The 21,783-nt window shown below is 40.4% G+C and overlaps 1 protein-coding gene across 5 annotated transcripts in view; it reads left to right on the top strand.

Moving 5' to 3' along the window:
• The window catches only part of KLHL32 (kelch like family member 32), a 437,153-nt gene that overhangs the window by 312,229 nt on the left and 103,141 nt on the right, over positions 1 to 21,783 (top strand). For all 5 annotated transcript variants that reach the window (XM_075338390.1, XM_075338392.1, XM_075338391.1 and 2 more), the window contains one exon: positions 8,677 to 9,403. In XM_075338390.1, the coding sequence (XP_075194505.1) occupies positions 8,677 to 9,403 (727 nt within the window). The remainder of the gene's footprint in view (positions 1 to 8,676; positions 9,404 to 21,783) is intronic.

The following is a 21,783-nucleotide window of genomic DNA, read 5'->3' as shown; positions in this document are numbered from 1 at the left end:
ATCATACCACTCAGGAAGGAGATGGGTTCTGTGAACATGTGCATATCAACCCAACAACAAAAGTAAAAGACCTTGTGAAGATGCTGGCGGAAGCTGGTAAGAGTATGTCAGTATCCACAGTGAGATGAGAACTGTATCAGCATGGGCTGAAAGGCCACTCTGCCAGGAAGAAGCAATTACTCCAAAAGAAACATAAAAAAGCTACATTGATGTTTGCAAATGCACACAGGAACAAATACCTTAATTTTTGGAGACATGTTCTGTGGTCTGACAAAACTAAAATGTAACTGTTTGGCCATAATGACCATTGTTACATTTGGAGAAAAAAGAGAAGCTTTGAAGCCTAAGAATACCACCCTAACTGTGAAACACGGGGGTGGCAGCATCATGTTCTGGGGTTGTTTTGCTGCAGGAGAGACTGGTACACTTCACAAAATAGATGGTATCATGAGGAAAGAAGACTATGTGGCAATACTGAAGCAACATCTCAAGATTTCAGCCAGGAACTTAAAGCTTTGGCTGAAATGGGTCTTCCAAATGGACAATGACCCGAAGCATTGTGCCTAACTGGTTACAAAATGGCTTAAGGATAACAGAGTCAGTGTTTTGGAGTGGCCATCACAAAACCCTGATCTCAATGCTATTGAAAATTTATGGGCAAAGATGAAAAGGCAGGTGCGAGCAAGGTGACCTACAAACATGGCTCAGTTACACAACTTCTGTCAGGAGGAATTGGTCTAAATTCCTACCAACTATTGTGAGAAGCTTGTGGAAGGATAACTAAAATATTTCATCCAAGTCATACAGTTTAAGGGCACTGGTACCAAATATTATTGAAATGTATGTAAACGTTTGACTTTGCAGAAAGTAATCAGGTGGTGATTTACGGCCTGTGCACTCGGAGCTCTGTACTCATTGGTTGCTGCCTGTGTGGCTGAAAAACCTGTTCTCCAGCGACAACACAGCACAGAGCTCCGATCACATAGGTGGTAAATCACTCTAATCTCTGCTTGTGCTGCCGTTACTACTGTGAAAAAGCTGACCAGCAGAAGCAAATATCACAGCAACCTTCTCCTGCAGAAGAATCCTTCCGAATCTCACCATTTAGCACAGACTAGAGGCCAGGAGGAGGTAACTGGCTAAGGAGAGGAGAAGTTGGGAGGAGGAGCTGCACACACCAAGCAATCTGTGAGCATGAAGAAGCCGATGTGGCAGCTCTGATGGGGTACACAGTGTTACCGTTGCTTTAAAATTTTAAATGTACGTCCCTAAAGGTGGTGTCACACATAACGACGCAGAAGCGATCACGACCAGCGATCTGACCTTATCAGGATCACTGCTGCGTCGTTACTTGGTCGCTGGTGAGCTGTCAAACAGGCAGAGCTCACCAGCGACTAGTGACCAGCCCCCAGCCAGCAGTGACGCGTGTAAGCATAAATAAGGTAAATATCACAGCCACCTTCTACAGGCTGTGCCAATACTGTTTCTGCCTTTCCCATCCATTTCAGCCTTTTCCTCAGTCACCACAGCTCGCCGTTAGGTCCAATGTGAAATTATTTGGGTTTCCCATAGACTTACATTTTGCATCGAATATATGTGAATATTCGAATAGTGGCGACCTATTCGTCGGATATTCGCGAAGTCAAATATTTTTGTATTCAATCATCCCTAGTTATTATTGAGCAGATGAAAACTGTATAATGAACTTATTTTTATCGTTTATAAAAAAATAGTAAAGCATACTGCACCTGTTAACGCTTTTACTATGTTTAACAACTTTCCCAAAATCAATAGTTCCATAGCTCCGCATATATTATACTGGACCCCATGGCCACTCATTCACAGAATGATGATGCTGCAGCACCTCAACAAAGTAAGGGGTCACCATACAATCCCCTAAAAAGTATGATCCCACACACAGAATGATGACACCCACGTAGTATGATCTACTACAGCTCCCCATATACAGAATGATGACCCTCACAGTTTGATCCCCCGTAGTCCCAACACATTATAATGGCCATCACAGCTCCTAAACAGTGTAATGTAGAAAGAAACAATGGCACTTCCTTGTAGGGATATCAAGAGAGATAGGGGTGCTCTTCAGGTTCCAAAGCCGTACAATGTAATTAAACAAGGCACTCCCGAACTTGAAAGTGATGCAAGTTTATTTAATGTGCATGAAAGAAATAACGTTTTCGGTCCACTACGGACCTTCCTCAGTTGCACATTAGTGGAGTGAACTGGAGGCACAGGATGGCGTGAAGTGTGGTATCCACCGCTGCATGGGGGCTGCCATCATCATCCCATGCAGCGGTGGATACCGTGCTTCACGCCATCCTGTGCCTCCAGTTCACTCCACTAATGTGCAACTGAGGAAGGTCCGTAGTGGACCGAAAACGTTATTTCTTTCATGCACATTAAATAAACTTGCCTCACTTTCAGGTTCAGGAATGCCTTGTTTAATTACACCCAAACAGTGTAATGGCCACCACACCTTTCTATACATAATATGATGATCCCTTCAGTCCCCTCACTGTATGATACCTCACTGCTCCAACACAGAATGATGACCCCCACAAGGTATGATTCCTTACAGCTCCCCCAATGCATTATGATGGCCCCCAGCACAGTGCTTCATTGTTTGCTCTCCATTGCATGATCTAATAATGTCAGAATGCCTGCTGAGACACTAAGTCACACCGGCTGAATGGTGGAAGATGGAATAGATGGCTCCCTCCTCCAGCACAATATGCACTAGTATGTACATCAGCAAGAGAAAAAGGAAAGTCTGATAGTTCCATAAAAATAGTGTTTTTATTTGAATTCCTTTGTAAATTGATCATGAATATGGGATGGAAGATCATGCTGACATGTTTCGATCAGGAGGTCTTAGTCGTAACTAGTATGTGCATGCCGAGGGCTACTGCTTCTTGCCCACCTGCTGAGGGCCAAGTAGGAACAGATAAAGGGAAGTATGTGGCCTGTAGGCCATAGTTTGACCAGGTCTTGCTTAATGTGTTAAACTGGTACCTTCTGATCCTCAAACAATGCATTATTAAATTGTAATAAATTACTGATCCTCATTATAAAGTAATAGCAACTTTTATTCTAGTGGAAGCAGGGTGGATTTTATGTACTAATGCCTTGGCTGCTTTTAGTACTTAATGAGATGAATGACCTTAGTTTTTTTTTCTAAAGCGTAAATTCATGTCAAATAACTTTATTACAGTTGGCACCAAGTTCTGTTTTCAAGACTTGTAAAGAAACTTTTTCTTAAATCATGGATTATCAAGAGTTGGGGCATTAGTTGGATAATCTCCATAGGATATTCGAGTTTTTCGAGAGTGATTAATTCTTATATATGTGCTATAGGTGCCATTGTCAAGCAGCATTATGGTTCTTCTAAGGCGTAAGCGCTTTTGAATTACTTTGAGGACAGATTGAATGTTATACATCATATAGATATATAGAAATAAGTAAAAAACATAATTTTTTATCAAAAAAATATAAGAAATGGATATAGCTAAAATATGCTGAGTATTCCTTAAGTACAACTTTCAGTGAACATCATGACTATCTGTAAATGCCACGTACTAAAACAATTTGAGCCTTCGGTTAGTTATATGGTGCACTTTGTGCTGCCGCTCACTGACTTGCTATTGACATTTACTTTTGATAAACTGCTGACAGAATGTGTGTTTTAGTTTAATAGTTAATGATGCTATGTAATTTAGAACAAAAGCGTACCGCGGCTCCTCTGAAACATTGCATGTTTTTAAAATTATAGAGAGTGTACACATGATAGACGTAAGACAATATTTAGGTCTAATAAGTGAAAGGATGGAGAAGCGCATATCGCCTACTGTAGGTTTTTCCTTGTTCTATTTCCATTTTGACAGTGATTTTACCATTATCGTTAAAATTTGTATTGCTCAAAATTCTTGTAAAAATTTTTGCCATAAAATGAAGTTATAACATCAAAGTATTTTTTTTCAGAAAGTAATGAAATTGGAATTTTTCTTTTTATGTGACTTGTTTATATATTTCTTACATCACTTTTAGTTGTAGTGTAAATTTAAATGGAAGAATGTTACTATAATAAGTGTTTATTTGGCTCCCTCATGGTCCTTTGTCCATCTTTTTGGGCCTTTCACCCTTTTCCTTACTTACAAAGGACTCATCGTAAAAAAATTGTAGCACACTAAGGGCAGGAAACTTTGCTTTATTTGGTCAATTTATTCTCTGCCTCCTTAAATGGATCCCAATGCAATGAAAATGTACCAAACTACATTGCAGCGTGGTACTAGTGCGTTTTCATCAGTCTAATCTCATGGTTTCCATTGGGTTGCTATAGATGTGGAGGGCCTAATGATGACCTTAATAACTGCCATCTTATTACTTTATTTTTAAAAATTCCACAGTGCTATACAACGGCATGCAACATTTGTGACACACCAGGTCAAAAGTACTGTTATTGTGAACTACTAAGCAAGTTGAAGATGAAAAGTTAAAGATCACACTTTTCCTTTTTTTTTAGGCAAAATAAAAACATACTTTCATTTTTAACATTTTAAAAATTACAAAATGGGAACTGCAGTATTCCTCCTTTTCCTTAGAAATATGATAGGACTCTATGTAGGAAATTTACAATAATTGCCACATTTATAAGGGTACGTGCCCACAATCAGTGTTTGCAGCATTTTGGATGCAGTATGTTGTCACTGAGTGCAAAACGCTGCGTTGTATAGTACAAGCACAGTATATGACATTGCTAGAAATCCCATGCCTACTATGCGTGTATGGCCCGCAGCCAAACTTGACCTGTTGTGTGGCTTTCCGAGCCGCAAGCATGTCAATTCTTTGTTGTGGAGTCGCAAGCATTTTCCATAGGAAGAACACAAGCCAGTGACCACAGCGCTCTGAACCTTGATCGTGGGCACGAGCAGCTGCTGTCTCCTGCATTTTCTTCTGGAGGAGACTCGCAGCTCCACAGGTCAGGACCCATCGCGTCCAGGACGCAGAGGGTCCTGATCATGGGCACATACCCTTAAGCTATACATTATGCTACAAATCTTAAAAGGGTTCTTCTTTTTTAGTCAATGAATGTCTCCAGCTACAGGTTATTAGCAAAACACAAACAACGTTGCATTTACCTTACCTGGGTTCATCAGTGAGTTTCCTTCTCCTGTTGTCTGGTATCGGCTGTGGCGTTAACGTCACATCAACAGTGCAGCAATCAGTGTCATTAGTGGCTGTGAACTCATTTATTGGCTCTCGTGCTGTGACATCAGAGCCACAGTCAATGCTAGACTCCAGGAGCAGAAGCGGCCACTCACCAGTGGATCCAAATAAGGTGAGCATAACACAGTTTTATATGCTTCAATTACATTTATTAAGCATCATCATAAAAGAAACATTCCAGAGATATAACAGTAGATAAACTGACAAGTTAAGCAGAAATGACATACATTATACAAGGGTTTTTTTTGTTTTTTTTTTATTATTTGTTATTATACCGCCATTTATTCCATATACATTTACATGCGAAAAAGGGCCGTACATAGACAAGTCCAATAATCATGAACATTTCAAGGCACAGACTTGTACAGGAGGAGAAAGAACCCTGCCGTGAGGACTCACAGTCTACAGGGAAGATGTTGAGGATACAGTAGGTGAGAACAGAGCGAGTCATGTGACGCTATGGGGGACTGAGGATTACGGCAGGTTGTAGGATTGTTGGAAGACATGGGTCTTCAGGTTCCTTTTGAAGGTTTTCACGGTACGCGAGAGTCTGATATTTTGGGGTAGAGATATCCATAGTATGGGGATGAAAGAAAGAAATTGAGAACAAATCATGAAAAAGGGAAAGTAGAGAGGAGAGAAAGAAGGAGATGTATTGATCCAAACTTTTAGTCTTGATTTGGATTGTTTTTTAGCCACGAAAGGAATTCTTCAGATTCTTAGAATCCTAGAATGGTAGAGTTGGAAGGGACCTTCAGGGTCATCTAAACGATGCAGGATTCACTAAACCATCTCAGGCAGATGTCTATCTAACCTGTTTGAAGACTTCCATTGAAGGAGAACTCGCCACCCCTCATGGGAACCTGTTCCGCTCATTAGCCTTCAAAAAGTTTTTTTTCTAATATCTAATCTGTATTTTCTCCCTTTTAGTTTTATTCCATTACTTCTCGTGTTTCCATGTGAAAATGAGAATAAAGGATCCCTATAACACTGCAACATTCCTTCAGAACTTTGCAGACAGCTATTAAGTCTCCTTTTAGCCTTTTTTTTTTTTCAATCTAAACTTTCCCAGATCATTTAACCGTTCCTCATAGGACATAGTTTGCAGTCCGCTTAACATCCTGACAGCTGTTCTCTGAACTTGCTAAAATTTTTCAATGTCTTTTTAAAATATGGCAGCCAGAACTGTACACAGTATTCCAGATGAGGTCTGACCAAAGAGGAGTAAAGGGGGATAATTACTTCATGTGAGCAAGACTCTATGCTTGTCTTAATACATCCTTGAACTGTGTTTCCCTTTTTTGCTGCTGCATCACACTGTTTACTCATGTGCAGTCTGTGTTTAGTTCACCCAAGTTTTTTTTTCACACGTGCTGTTGCTTAATTCTTCTCATCCCATTCTGTAGATATTATTTTCATTTTTCTTTCCCAGTTGTAGAATTTTGCATTTCTCCATGTTTAATAGCATACCATTAGTTATTGCTCATTGTTCCAGTTTATCTAGATCCTTTTGAATCCTTTCTCTCTCTTTTCTAGTGTAATATATCCTTCCTAGCTTTGCATCGTTTGCAAATTTGATTAGTTTCCCTGCAGTTCCTGTATCTAGATCATTCATAAAAATGTTGAACAACACTAAGCCCAAGACAGAGCCTTGTAGTACCCCACTTGAAACACTATTTTAAATGGATGTACAACCATTTTTTTATCACTCTTTGAGTACAATCACTGAGTCAGTTATGAATCCACCTAACCATAGCCTTATCAATCCTATACTTGGTCATTTTTTCAATAAGGATAGTATGAGATACTTTATCAAATGCTTTGCTGAAGTCAAGATATACTATATCTACCACATTTCCCTGATCCAACCATTCAGTGATTTCATCATAGAAGGAAATTAGATTAGTTTGGCATGACTTGTTTGCTACAAGACCATGCTGTTTCTGGTAAATTACTGTATTTTAATCTAATTACTTACATGCATGCTGTTTAATATTTTTTTTCAAAGATCTTTCTTGTTATAGAAGTAAGGGTCATTAGCATGTAATTTCCTGCCTCCATCTTTGTTCCTTTTTTGAAGATAGGGAGCACATTTGCCGTTCTAAAATATTTTGAGGCTTCTGTTCTCCAGGAATTTTCAAAAATTCTGGCTAGTGGTTCTGCAGTTTTTTTCTCCTATATCTTTCTGTACCCTAGGATGTAATTCATCTGGACCAAATCTGGAGATGTAAATTAAGTATTCTCTCACCATCTCTCCGTTGATACACAACATGGATTATTTTATTCCTATGATAGTATAGTGAAGATCAGTTGTTACATTTGCTTTCTTAGAGAACACAGATGCAAAATAAGAATTGAAAAGTTCTGCCTTTACAACATCATTTATGACCCCTTCACCCTTTTCATCCTGTAAAAATCCTATAGCATCTTTGACTTTCTCTTCTTTTGCTTTTTACAAACCCCCGAAAACCTTTTTTTATTCCTTTTGGTCTCGCTTGCAAGCCTTACTTCATTTCTGGCTTTAGCTATTCTAATGCTTTCTCTGCAGTTCTTGTAGACATTATATTCTTCTTTAGATATGCCCCCCTCTTACCTTGTGATAAACATTTTTTTTTTCCTTTGTCGCAAGTATTTAAGTTCTGTGTTCATCCACCCTTTAAACAAAACAAGTTTTGAAGAACTAGTCAGTCCTGTCGTGGTCCCATGCGATCAGCTCCTCCATCCCCAAAAATGTCCAGGAAGGTATCATGTCATTCCACAAAAGATGGTACTTGTGAGGTCCTCCAGTGGCATGGGATAACCAAACAAGCTGCTTGTACAAAGAAAGGCATTAGATCTTTCTTCGGACAGTATGGGTTTTTTAATCCCTTTGTTTGGGATCATGTAAATGACTGTAGTGTATGTAGTTATCTACTCACCGGTAGCTGTTTTCACTCGTTTTCATCCCCTCATCGGCACCATGTGACTGTAAGTATAACCTTCCAACTCTCACAGTGGTTGCTGTGTGAAGCAGAAGTCACTTTTATAAATCTTCTCTAGCAAGTCTATTGGATTTCAGTACGAGACTTTGTAGTATTGTTCTGGGTCCCATAGGCTTGTATTTATAAAAGTGAGTTCTGGAACACAAAGCAATCTGGTAGCTTACTAAACCAGTTACATGGTGCTGGAGCAATTGGAGCATGGCTAAAAACAGAGGAGCATGCCAACAGATGAGTATGTAATTACATGTATTAAACTTACACACGTGATCCGTAACAAAATGGTCTGGAAAAAAAAGTCTGATGTGGGGCTTTAAAAGTTACACATATAAAAATAATAGGTACATTAATTTCTTTAAGCAATTGTTTGTGTGTATGTTTATGTTATGCCTATTTTTAAAAAGGAATTAATCCATTGTCAAGTATTTAAGGTGTGATTGTTCCTTTCTTTTAGTTGGCTGTAAGATGGCTGGAGCACAATTGCCGTTATCAGTACATAGATGAACTGTTGCAGTATGTACGTTTTAGCCTCATGGATACAAATACACTTCACGCTATTGTCCTTTCTCATCCTTTGATCCAAACAAGTGAAACGGCTACGGCACTAATTAATGAAGCCTTGGAATACCACCAAAGTATCTATGCACAGCCAGTGTGGCAGACCATACGGACGAAACCACGATTCCAGTCCAACACTCTTTACATTGTTGGAGGAAAGAAAAGGGAGATCTGCAAAGTTCGGGAGCTAAGATATTTTAATCCTGTTGATCAGGACAATGTTCACATTGCTGGAATTGCAAACTGGAGTGAGTTGACACCTATGCCAGTAGGCAGAAGCCATCACTGTGTGGCAATCATGGGTGACTTTTTATTTGCGGCAGGTGGGGAAGTTGAACATGCTACTGGGCGCACCTGTGCGGTGAGGACAGCATGCCGATATGATCCTCGAAGCAATACATGGATTGAACTAGCTCCAATGAAGAACTGTCGTGAGCATTTTGTTCTGGGTACACTGGACAATTGTCTTTATGCAGTAGGGGGAAGGAATGAATTACGACAGGTACTACCATCAGTAGAGCGGTACTGTCCAAAGAAGAACAAGTGGACTTTTGTACAGTCTTTTGACAGATCCCTTTCATGCCATGCTGGATGCATTGCAGATGGCCTTCTCTGGATATCAGGTTAGTGAGTTGTTTGAAGTATACATATTATATAATACTTTAAAAGAATATAATGTTTGAACCAATGAATCCAGGTACGGGGAAAACATGATGTAAGGGGAGCCATCATAGGCCCATTGTTGTATAATCTCATTGAAACCATCAAATGAAAATAATGAATAGTAAGAATGGTTAGATGAAATGTAATGTAGACCAATATTCTTTAAAAAGGACCTATTTCTTCTCCTTAATTGTCTGTTCTAGTAAATATTTGTGTTCATATGAAATAATTTAGGAGCATCTTTTCTTAGAACTTTCTTTGCACAGTTCTGTTATTCTTCCTGGAAATCTATGAATAAATATTTGGGTGTAACTATCCAATTTGTCAATAGGATTTGTCCCTACATTGTCTGATACTGTCCGTCCTAATTGGACAATGTCGGAGTTTGTAGTTATTATTGCACTCTGGCATATTCTCCAGCATATCTTTGCTCCATAATACATTGTAGAACCAAGTACCACCAAACACAAATTAATAAGAATGTATAACGAATTATAATCATACAGTTTGCTGTATACTAAAATCTCCGCACATGTGATAATAACCCTTAGATTCGTGGCATGTAGTCTTCAGGATTGTAACCTAGGTGCTAGATCATAATTCACTGCATGGCTAGTTATATTGCTGCAGATTTGGAGCTTTATGCTAAATTACCGTGAGTATTTGGTGCATTTCTTCCTCTGCATATTTTTGTGAGTAAAGCACAATGTATTACTGTTCTAGCAAAGTGGATGGGATTTAAAGAAATATGATGCCCAGTGTGCTTCTTTTATTCTGTTGAAAACTGCAATATGTTAATTTGACTTGCGGTAAATACTCATTGTGGGAACATAAAGTGGTACTATGCGGAGAAAAAACAGTTTTGTACTGTCCCTGCCCTCATACACTATGAAGCTGAGCTGGCCACTGCAGTTCTAGTATCTTTAGATCACTTGTAAATCAATAAAATAGTAGCTCTTCCTCACCCCTCACCCCTTCCATATGAGCGCTACGTCACAAACCAGTGTAAAGCACCAAGCTACAGCAGAGAATGGGGCCATTGCCGCTGACTCCATGCTCCTCCTACCTGCCAGCCCCCTGATACTTGCTTCTATCCAGTCTTAGAACAGGAGGGGCATAGCATAGGCATGGCCACCATCTCCATGCTCTTCTTACCTGCCAGCCCCCTAATACTTGCTTTTATCTAGTCTTAAAACAGGGGGCATAGCAGGGGCATGACCACCGGCTCCATTCTCTTCCTACCTGCCAGCCCCCTGATACTTGCTTCTATACAGTCTTAGAACAGGGGGTGTGACCACTGGCTCCATGCTCCTCCTATTACCAGCCCCTGTTACTTGCTTCATTCCAGACTTAGAACAGGGGGCATGGTAAGGGCATGGCCACCACCTTCATGCTCTTTCTAACTGCCAGCCCCCTAATACTTGCTTCTATGCAGACATAAAACAGGGGGTGTGGCCACTGTCTCAATGCTCTTCCTACCTGCCAGCCCCCTGATACTTGCTTCTATACAGTCTTAGAAGAGGGGGCATGGCCACTGCCTCTATGCTCTTCCTAGACACCAGCCCATGTTACTTGCATCTATAGAGACCTAGAACAGGAGGTATTGTAAGGGCATGGCCACCAGCTCCATGACCTTACTACCTGCCAGCCCCCTGATGCTTGTTTCTACACAGTTTTAGAAGAGGGGGTGTGGCCACTGGCTCTATGCTTTTCCTACATACCAGCCCATGTTACTTGCATCTATAGAGACATAGAACAGAAGGCATGGTAAGGACATGGCCACCTGCTCCATGATCTTCCTCCCTGCCAGCCCCCTGATGTAGCTGTTCTGCTCTGACTCAAAAGTCAGCTTATGGAATCACCAGTGAGGTCTTTGTTGAATTAGACTTCTTTAGGCCTAACCAACATCGAGCGCTCAGAGAAAAGACCTGCATTCATGTAAGCATGATCACTTTCTGTTTATTAGCCAATGCACAGATATTTTATACCATTTACAGACCAACGTGATATTGCATAAAGGCTCAGAGTGGAAATTTACCAGTTGATCATATGACCTTTTAAGTTTGAGAAATACAGAAATGTAGAGTCTTGCATATGAGATAAGAAAAATATTCCAGACAATAATTAAGCTCGTGTTTTTAGTAAACTAAATAGTGGCTATGAACTTACACAAGATGTACTAATGGAATAATAAAGTATTTAAAATCGAGAAATACAGAAAATATTACCCCTTCTATATCACCCCTGATACTTGTTTCTATCCAGTTGTAAAATTGGGGTCTTGGCCATTGGCTCCATGCTCTTCCTACCTGCCAGCCCCCTAATACTTGCTTCTATCTGGTCTAGAACAAGGGGTGTGGTAGGGGCATGGCTACCAGCTCCATGCTCTTCCTACCTGCTAGCCCCCTGATGCTTGCTTCTGTCCAGTCGTAGAACATGGGGTATGGCCACCGGCTCCATGCTCTTCCTATCTGCTAGCCTTCTTATACTTTTATCCAGTCAAGGAATGGGGGCTTGGCAGCCGGCTCCATACTCTTCATACCTGCCAGCCCCCTGATACTTGTTTCTATCTGGTCTAGAACAGGGGGTGTGGTGGGGGCATGGCTGCCGACTCCATGCTCTTCCTACCTGCCAGTCCCCTGATACTTGCTTCTGTCCAGTCGTAGAACATGGGGGGTGGCTGCCGGCTCCATGCTCTTCCTATCTGCCAGCCCCCTTATACTTCTATCCAGCCTTAGAACCGGGGCTTAGCTTCAAGCTCCATGCTCTTCCTACCTACTAGCCCCCTGATACTTGCTTCTATCCAGTCTTAGAAGAGAAGGCGTGGTGGGGGTGTGGCCGCTGGCTTCATGCTCTATTTACATGCTATCCCCCTGATACTTGCTCCTATTTAGTCTTAGAAGAGAGGGAGTGGTGTTTACGTGGCCACCGGATCCATGCTCTACTTTCCTGCTAGTCCCCTGATACTTGCTTCTATCCAGCATGCCACGCCTCCACCATGTCGCCTGTTCTAAGACTGGTTAGAAGCAAGTATCAGGGGCTGGCTGTAAGTAAGAACATGGAGTTGGTGGCTATGCCCCCCTCTTCTCTACTGCAGCAGGCGTTTTTTTGGTCTGGGATGTAAGTACCATACATGAAGGGTGAGGAGCACCTACTATTTTATTGATTTACAAGGGATCTAAAGATACTAGAACTGCAGTGTCCAGCTCAGCTTCATAGTGTATGAGGGCAGGGACCGTACAAACCATTTTAATCTCCCCGAAGTACCCTTTTAACCTTATAGCCTGAGTTTTTTTGTGTATGACATACACCTAGTACTTGCTATGACAACGTAGCCTTAAGGGTGCTTTACACGCTGCAACATCGCTAATATATCGTCGGGGTCACGTCGTTAGTGACGCACATTCAGCGCCGTTAGCAACATTGCAGCGTGTGACATCAACGATCGCAAAAACGTCAAAAATCGTTGATCGGTGACACGTCGCTCCTTTTCATAATATCTTTGGTGGTGCATCGCTATGTGTGCCACCGCAGGAACGACGAACATCTCCTTACCTGCGTCCACCGGCAATGAGGAAGGAAGGAGGTGGGCGGCATGTTCCGGCCGCTCATCTCCTTCCCTCCTCTGCTATTGGCGGGCCGCTTAGTGACGTCGCTATGATGCCGAACGCACCTCTACCTTGAAGGAGGGATTGTTGGGCGGTCACAGCGACGTCGCTGAAAAAGTATGTTCGTGTGACTCTGCCGTAGCAATCGTAGCAATAATATTCGCTACGTCAACGATCACCAAATGTCGCACGAACGATGGGGGCGGGTGCTATCGCACACAACATTGCTAGCTATCGCTAGCGATGTCGCAGCGTGTAAAGCACCCTTTACAGTGTAAAGGCGAAAACTACATCCTTTGTTACTCACTTTTACATACACTTGCCACTTACTAAGTCACAATCGGTTATTAATGAGATGAAGTAGACTTGTGCTAAAATTTTCGTACACAATTGTGACACAAAGGTCCATGCTTGCACTGGAAGACAATATCAGTACTGCATGTGGGATAGAAACATAATGGACAGAGATTTTGTAATTGATTTTCTATTCGCATTATAGTTTTTATCATCATTGTATTTTAAGCAGAGGTAGGCAAAGTTAATTCAGCAGAAATGTTAAATCAATAAATATATATAAAAAACACATACATTTAATGTTAGACTCCAAATACATTTTCCTAATTAGTAAAATGGTGCTACGAAGGTCATATAAAAGATCGGGGCTATTTATTTTTTTACAACTCCAAATGCAAAGTTTTAACGTTCAAATGGATAGAAGTGGATCTCAGTATCGAGTAGTGCCATGTCTGTGGCGTTTTTCTGAATACACTGTTTTCATGCAGCTGTGGCCAAGGCTGATGGATGTGAGACCCCCCACTGATCCGACATTGAGCACCTATCCTGAGAATAGGGCATCAGTTTTATGGTTGTGAATAATATCAGAGCCTCATCTTTCAAATCAAACTTTTGTTGCTTTATGTGGGAACAATTCTTTTAATGTTTTAACTTATGCAAATGATTATGAGATTTTTTTATGGACACGTATTTATGTTAGTGGTAATTTGGTTTCGAAAATCCTAATTTTTCTGCTTGTAAGACATACCATAAAAGTGTTATTAACATTTGCCACAGATCTGCTTTTTGTTGCCATCATTATTTTACAATTTCCCCCTTTTTTATTATTTTTCTCTGTTAGATAGTCTACAAGTTTAGCAGCATTATTTCAAATTTTCAAAAAAATCCTCAAAACTTTTTTATTAAGGACCAATGCAATTTGAAGTGGATTTAACAGGCTCATACATTAGAAATCTCCCATAAATTAGTTTTAAAATGGCACCTCTTAAATACTCAAAATACCAGGAAGTTCGCAGTTAAAGTCAAGTGAAGATAAAAATTAAAGATTTCAATTTCTAGATATTGAATTTCAACAATATTTTTTATCCAGTAACATACACTATCCACACTCCTATTAGGCAAGTGAGCAGGGGGTACATAGAAATCATGGGGCCACATAGCAGTAATTCAAATCTCCCCCCTCCCCTAAAAGACAAATTAATTAATTAATATTTGTCTGGGTCACATAAGAGCACATCTCACAACTTTACAGCCCTTGAAAAGTAATTTTACTCCTATTGAAGCCCCTAGATTCCTCTTTCATTGGACCCATTAAATGTGAAGCTAACAAAAGCACCCTCAAACACTGTATAGTACCCGCCACAGTGAATCCTCCACAGTACCTTCCATATGCACAGTAATATGACCCTACTGTATCTGCCCTCAACTACCCCAGCAAAATATGGTGACCCCCTACACAGTAAGATCCCCAACTCTGACCCCCACACAGCCCTACATACAGTGTAATTGCCACCACATAGCCCTCTGCACATTATAATGGACCCCACACAAACCTTCACACTGTATAATTGCTTGCATACAGTATAATGGCCCACAAATAGACCTTCATAAAGTATAAAAGCTCCCTCATAGCCCTCTAAATATTATAATGGTCCTCACATAACTTTCCATATGGTATAATTGACGAGACATAGTTCTCCATATAGCATTATAAAACCCCATAGTTCTCCAAAAAGTATAATTGGCCACACATAGTCCAGTCCTCCATATAGTATTTTGCATCCCCATAGTTCTCCAGATAGTATAATGCACCCATAGTCCTCTCAGTATGATGCATCCCACACAAACCTTCCCACTGTATCATTGCTTAAATACAGTATAATGGCCCTCATATACAGTAGATCTCCATAAAGCATAAAGGCTCTGTCATATCTCTTCAAATATTATAATGGCCTCCACATAGCCTTCTAAATAATATATTAAAAAAATGTTTAAAAGAACTGAAGTCCTCAGTGGTTGATACCTTTTAATGGCTAACTGAAAAGATGGTAATAATAGCAAGCTTTCCAGACTACTCAGGTCTCTTTTTCAGGCTCAATATAACACAAAATCTGAAGAGTCACATATTTATACACAACAGGACATAGAATGGGGCAGTAAATAAAACAAGTTATGTGAAGCAGAACTATCAGTATGGCAAGAGGACAAACTGTTGTGGCCATAAATATTGCTGCAGTTCAGTGTGAAAGTTTTATTGACCTCTGATTGAGGTCTGGTCCAGGGCTCTGATGCCCCCGGATGGTCTGAGGAGCACATCTCTTAATTGATGTAAAAAGACATGAATCCATGAGACACATTCATTCCTGCTCTGAATGTGTCAAAGGTCATTATAGGTTTGTATTCCCATAGTCTCCTGTCTCTCTGGGATTTGAAGTTACCTTTCAATACCAGCAATTTCATGTCCATGATGCTGTAGTCTGGGTTAAATAATATATTGACATCCACAAAGCAGTCCAAATATTATAATGGCCTCAGCACAGCCTTCCATATAGTATAATTGGCCCCACATACAGTTGTGCTCAAAAGTTTATGTACCCCGGCAGGTTTTTTGCTTTCTTGGCCTTTTTTCAGAGAATATGAATGATAACACAAAATCTTTTATTCCACTCATGGTTAGTGGTTGGGTGAAGCCATTTATTGTCAAAGTAATGTGTTTTCTCTTTTCAAATTATAATGACAACCAAAAACATCCAAATGACCCTGATCAAAAGTCCACATACACCATTTCTTAATACTGTGTATTGCCCCCTCTAACATCAATAACAGCTTGAAGTCTTTTGTGGTAGTTGTGGATGAGGCTCTTTATTTTCTCCGATAGAAAGGCTGCCCATTCTTCTTGGCAAAAAGCCTCCAGTTCCTGTAAATTCCTGGGCTTTCTTGCATGAACTGCACACTTGAGTTCTCCCCAGAGTGGCTCAATGATATTGAGGTCAGGACACTGAGATGGTCACTCCAGAACCTTCACTTTGTTTTGCTGTAGCCAATGAGAGGTTGAGTTGGCCTTGTGTTTTGGATCGTTGTCATTGTGGAACATCCAAGTATATCCCATGCGCAGCTTTCAGGCTGATGAGTGCAAATTTGCCTCCAGTATTTGCTGATTACGTCCTGCATTAATCTTTCCATCAACTGTGACCAAGTTTTCTGTGCCTTTGTAGCTTATACATCCGCACATCATAAGCAATGCACCTCCGTGCTTTACAGAAGGAATGGTGTTCCTTTCATCATAGGCCTTGTTGACACCTCTCCAAATGTAACGTTTATGATTGTGTCCAAAAAGTTTGATTTTGGTCTCTCAATCCAAATTACCTTCTTCCAGAAGTTTGGAGGCTTGTCTCTGTGCTGTTTGGCGTATTGTAGGCGATATACTTTGTGGCATTTGTGCAGTAATGACTTTCTTCTGGCGACTCAACCATGCAGCCCATTTTTCTTCAAGTACCTCCTTATTGTGCATCTTGAAACAGCCACAGTGCAAGTTTTCAGTGAGTCCTGTATTTCAGCTGATGTTATTTGTGGGTTTTTCTTGGCATCCCAAACAATTTTCCTGGCAGTTGTGGCCAAAATATTTTTTGGTCTACCTGATCATGGTTTGGTTTTTACAGAGCCCCTGATTTTTCATTTGTTAATCACAGTTTGAACACTGCTGACTGGTATTATCAATTCTTTGGATATCTTTTCGTATCCCTTTTCTCTTTTATACAGTTCAACTATCTTTTCCTGTAGATCCGTTGACAATTCTTTTGCTAAGTCCATGACTCACAATCCAGAAACATCAGTGGCTGGATAAGAGATGCAAGAGTCTGTCTGGATCCCAGAAACTCAATCAGCTCGTATGCAAACACACTGATTACAAGCAAACAGGTCATAGAATAGGTGAGGATGTTACCTTTATTAGCCATTCAAACCCATTTGTGTCAACTTCTGTGCATATTATCAGGCCAAAATCACGACGGTGTGTGAACTTTTGATCAGGGTTATTTGGATGTTTTTGGTTGTCATTATGATTTAAAAATAGAAAACACAGTAGTTTGACAATAAAAGGCTTCATCCAACCACTAACCATGACTGGAAAAAAAGATTTTGTGTTATCATTTATATTCTCTGAAAAAAGACCAAGAAAGCAAACAATTTGCCTGTGTATGTAAACTTTTGAACACATCTGTAGTCCTGTGTATAATAATCTAAATGCCATAGTTCTCCATATAGTATAATTGACCACACATAGTCCTCCCTATAGTATTATGCACATCCCATAGTCCTCCATATAGTATAATGCACCCAATAATCCCGCATACAGTATAATATACCCCATAGTCCTTCATATTTTATAATGCACACGATGGTCCTACATATATTATAATGCACCCACATAGTCCTCCATATATTTTAACACACCCCAATAGTCCTCCATCTAGTATTATGGCCATTGGCCACCAGTGTATTGAGTAACTTAAAAAAATAATTACCTCCTTCCTCTTTCCTCCACTGCTACAGTTTCCTTGTTGAGTGACATCTTGACACAGCGGGCGCATAGTAGTGACATGATTGCAGTGCTGAGACGTCAGAGTGCAGACACAGTGGGAGAATGATGGATTGGGGATTGCATTGCTCCATCTTTCATCATTTTTTTCAACTACACTGTGTGCAGAATTATTAGGCAAGTTGTATTTTAGAGGATTTTTTTTTATTAATGATCAACAACTATGTTCTCAATCAACCCAAAAGAGTTATAAATATCAAAAATTAATGTTTTTAGAAGTTGGAGTGTTTTTTTTTTAGATTTGGCTATCTTTGGAGGATATCTGTTTGTGCCAGTAACTATTACTGTGCGGAATTATTATGCAACTTAATAAAAAACAAATATATTCCCATCTCACTTGTTTATTTTCAACAGGAAAACCATTATAACTGAACAAAATTTAGAAATAAACATTTCTGAGATGCAAAAACAAACCCCCAAAAAATTAGTGACCAATATAGCCACCTTTCTTTATGATGACACTCAACAGCCTACCATCCATAGATTCTGTCAGTTGCTTGATATGTTTACGATCAACATTGCGTGCAGCAGCCATCACAGCCTCCCTGACACTGTTCCAAGAGGTGTACTGTTTTCCCTCCCTGTAGATTTCACATTTTATGAGGGACCACATGTTGTCTATGGGGTTCAGATCAGGTGAACAAGGGGGCCATGTCATTATTTTTTCATCTTTTAGACCTTTACTGGCCAGCCATGCTGTGGAGTAGTTGGATGCATGTCATGGAGCATTGTCCTGCATGAAAACCATGTTTTTCTTCAACGATACCGACTTCTTCCTGTACCACTGCTTGAAAAAGAAGAAGTTGTCTTCCAGAAACTAGCAGTACTTAGCAGTTCTAGCAGTTCTGAGAGTTGAGCTTCACTCCATCCTCAACCCGAAAAGGTCCCACAAGTTCATCTTTGATGATACCAGCCCATACCAGTACCCCACCTCCACCTTGCTGACATCTGAGTTGGAGTGGAGCTCTATGACTTTTACTAATCCAGCCTCTGGCCCAGCAAGAGTCACTCTCATTTCTTCAGTCCATAAAACCTTTTAAAAATCAGTCTTAAGATATTTCTTGGCCCAGCCTTGACGTTTTATGTTTCTTGTTCAAAGGTGGTAATTTTTCAGCCTTCCTTACCTTGGCTATGTCCCTGATTATGGCATATCTTGTGCTTTTTGATACTCCAGTAATGTTGCAGCTCTGAAATATGGCCAAACTGGTGGAAAATGGCATCTTGGCAGCTTCACGATTGATTTTCCTCAATTCATGGGTAGTTATTTTGCGCTTTTTTTGCCCAACGTGCTTCTTGCGACCCTGTTGGCTATTTGCCATGAAACGCTTGATTGTTCGGTGATCATGCTTCAAAAGTTTGGCAATTTCAAGACTGCTTTATCCCTTTGCAAGACATCTCATAAATTTGGACTTTTCAGAGCCCGTCAAATCTCTCTTCTGACCCATTTTGTCAAAGGAAAAGATGTTGCCTAATAATTAAGCACATCTTATATAGGGTGTTGATGGCATTACACCACACCCCTTCTCATTACAGAGATGCACATCACCTGATTTACGTTATTGATAGTTGGCTCTCAAGCCTATATACAGCTTGGAGTAGGACAACATGTATAAAAATTATCATGTGATCAAAATACTCATTTGCCTAATAATTCTGCACACAGTGTATATAGACACCCACTATGCTGAAACAATTTAAAGTGTGATGCAAGGGGGAGGTAGTGGGCTGGCACCGGACCCCCATAGAGGCTGTGAGGTCCGCTCCCATTTGTGGAACACCACTGCAAGTGAGTATTTTTGATCATTTGTTAATTTTACGCATATTTTCCAACTCCTCATTGTATAAACTTGAATGTTTATTGGATCAGGTAGATCAGGAGATGTGTATTTGTGTAAAGAGGGAGGATGTGGACTAATTATCAATACTCTTTATCAAGGTGTGCAGAATTATTAGGCGGCTTGTTATTTAACTGATTCTAAAAAGTAAAAAATGTTAAAAATCTTACAGAGGGTTGCAGCACTCTTGAAATTGCTAAGATATTTGGTTGTAATCACAGAACCATCAAAGTTTTGTTACAAATACTCAATAGAATTGCAAAAAACGTGTTGAGAAAAAAACAGACACACATTAACTATCATACATTTGAGAAGAATAAACCATGAAATGACCAGGAACCCACTATCCTCAGTGTTGTTACACTCCAGAACTGCAACCTCCGTAGAGTTCCTAGAAGTAGAAGGTATTCAGTGCCCATTGACATGCCCCAACTAAGGAAAGCTGAGACCCGAATATCACTGAACAAGACACAGCAGTTGAAACATAAAGACTGGACCAAGAAATATCTGAAGACAGATTGTTCTAATATTTTATGGATTGATGAAATGAGAGTGACTCTTGATGGACCAGATGGATGGGCCTATGGCTTGATCAGAAATGGACACAGACCCCAGGAAGGTGGAGGTTGAGTATTGCTATGGGCTGGAATTAATAAAAATTAGATAGTTAAACCTTTTTGTTTTAAAAATGGACTCAAAATCAAATCCCAAACCTACTTCCAGTTGTTAGAAGACACTTTCTTGAAGTAGTAGTACAGGAAAAAGTCCACATCTTTCAAGAAATCCATGATTTTTATCCAGGACAATTTTTCTTTACATGCATCGAAGTCTCCACTACTTGGTTGCCAGTAAAGGCCTTAAGAATGAAAGCATAATGACATGGCCCCTCCTCACCTGATCTAAACCCTATTGAGAACTTGTGGTCCTTTTTTAAATGAAAGATTTGCTCTGAAGGAAAACAATACACCTGTCTGAACGAGTCAGGAGGCTGTGGTTGCTACTTCGCAAAAACATGATCATCAACAATTTAGGAAACTGACAGACTATATGTATTGAAGGATTATGAATTATTGATAAAAACGGATGGCTCTATTGGTCACTGATATTTTTTAACTGTCAAATGTGTAGTTTTGTACATTTTCAGTTGTATGAGACGGAAAAATATATTTCTTTCATTTAGTTGTATAATAATTGTGCACACTGATCATTACTCAATAATTATAGATGCATATATATTTTCCTAAAAGACAAAATCTCACTTTTGCTGTTTTAAATATTTAGGTTTACCCAGAAAATAATTCCTAGCAGGAATTTTCAGCCTTTTCGGAGTAAAGGGGACTTTACACGCTACGACATCGCTAATGCAAACTCGTTGGGGTCAAGGAATTGGTGACGCACATCCGGCCGCATTAGCGATGCCGTTGCTTGTGACACCGATGAGCGAGGAAGCTCTCCTTACCTGCCTCCAGGCCGCTATGCGGAAGGATGGAGGTGGGCGGGATGTTACGTCCCGCTTAGCTCCGCCCCTTCGCTGCTATTGAGCGGCCACTCAGTGACGTCGCTGTGACGCCGCACGGACCACCCCCTTAGAAAGGAGGCGGTTCGCCGGTCACAGCGACGTCGCCGGGCAGGTAAGTATGTGTGACGGGTCTGGGCGATGTTGTGGAGCACGGGCAGTGATTTGCTCGTGTCGCGCAACAGATGGGGGCGGGTACCCACACTAGCGATATCGGGACTGATATCGCAGTGTGTAAAGCCCGCTTTAGGCTTAAATATAAGTACTACACCGAAAAAGTCCTACTTGCGGTTCGATAATGAAGTGTCCATGCAGCTAAAAAAGTTAAAGAATACTGTAGGATACTTATTAAAGAAATCAGACACTCCCAAAAGAGAGAAGACAGACTCCGCAGTCATACTCACCAGACCTCGAACGGGACACTGTGGAACATGAGAACCTGCAGTGGAATGCACCAAGGACCTGCAATGGAACACATTGATACATTCCA

This window comes from Anomaloglossus baeobatrachus, chromosome 3 (genome assembly GCF_048569485.1).
Source record: "Anomaloglossus baeobatrachus isolate aAnoBae1 chromosome 3, aAnoBae1.hap1, whole genome shotgun sequence".
Classification (NCBI taxonomy): domain Eukaryota; kingdom Metazoa; phylum Chordata; class Amphibia; order Anura; family Aromobatidae; genus Anomaloglossus; species Anomaloglossus baeobatrachus.
Note: the sequence above shows the minus strand (reverse complement) of the source record. Positions and strands in the feature narration are given on the sequence as shown.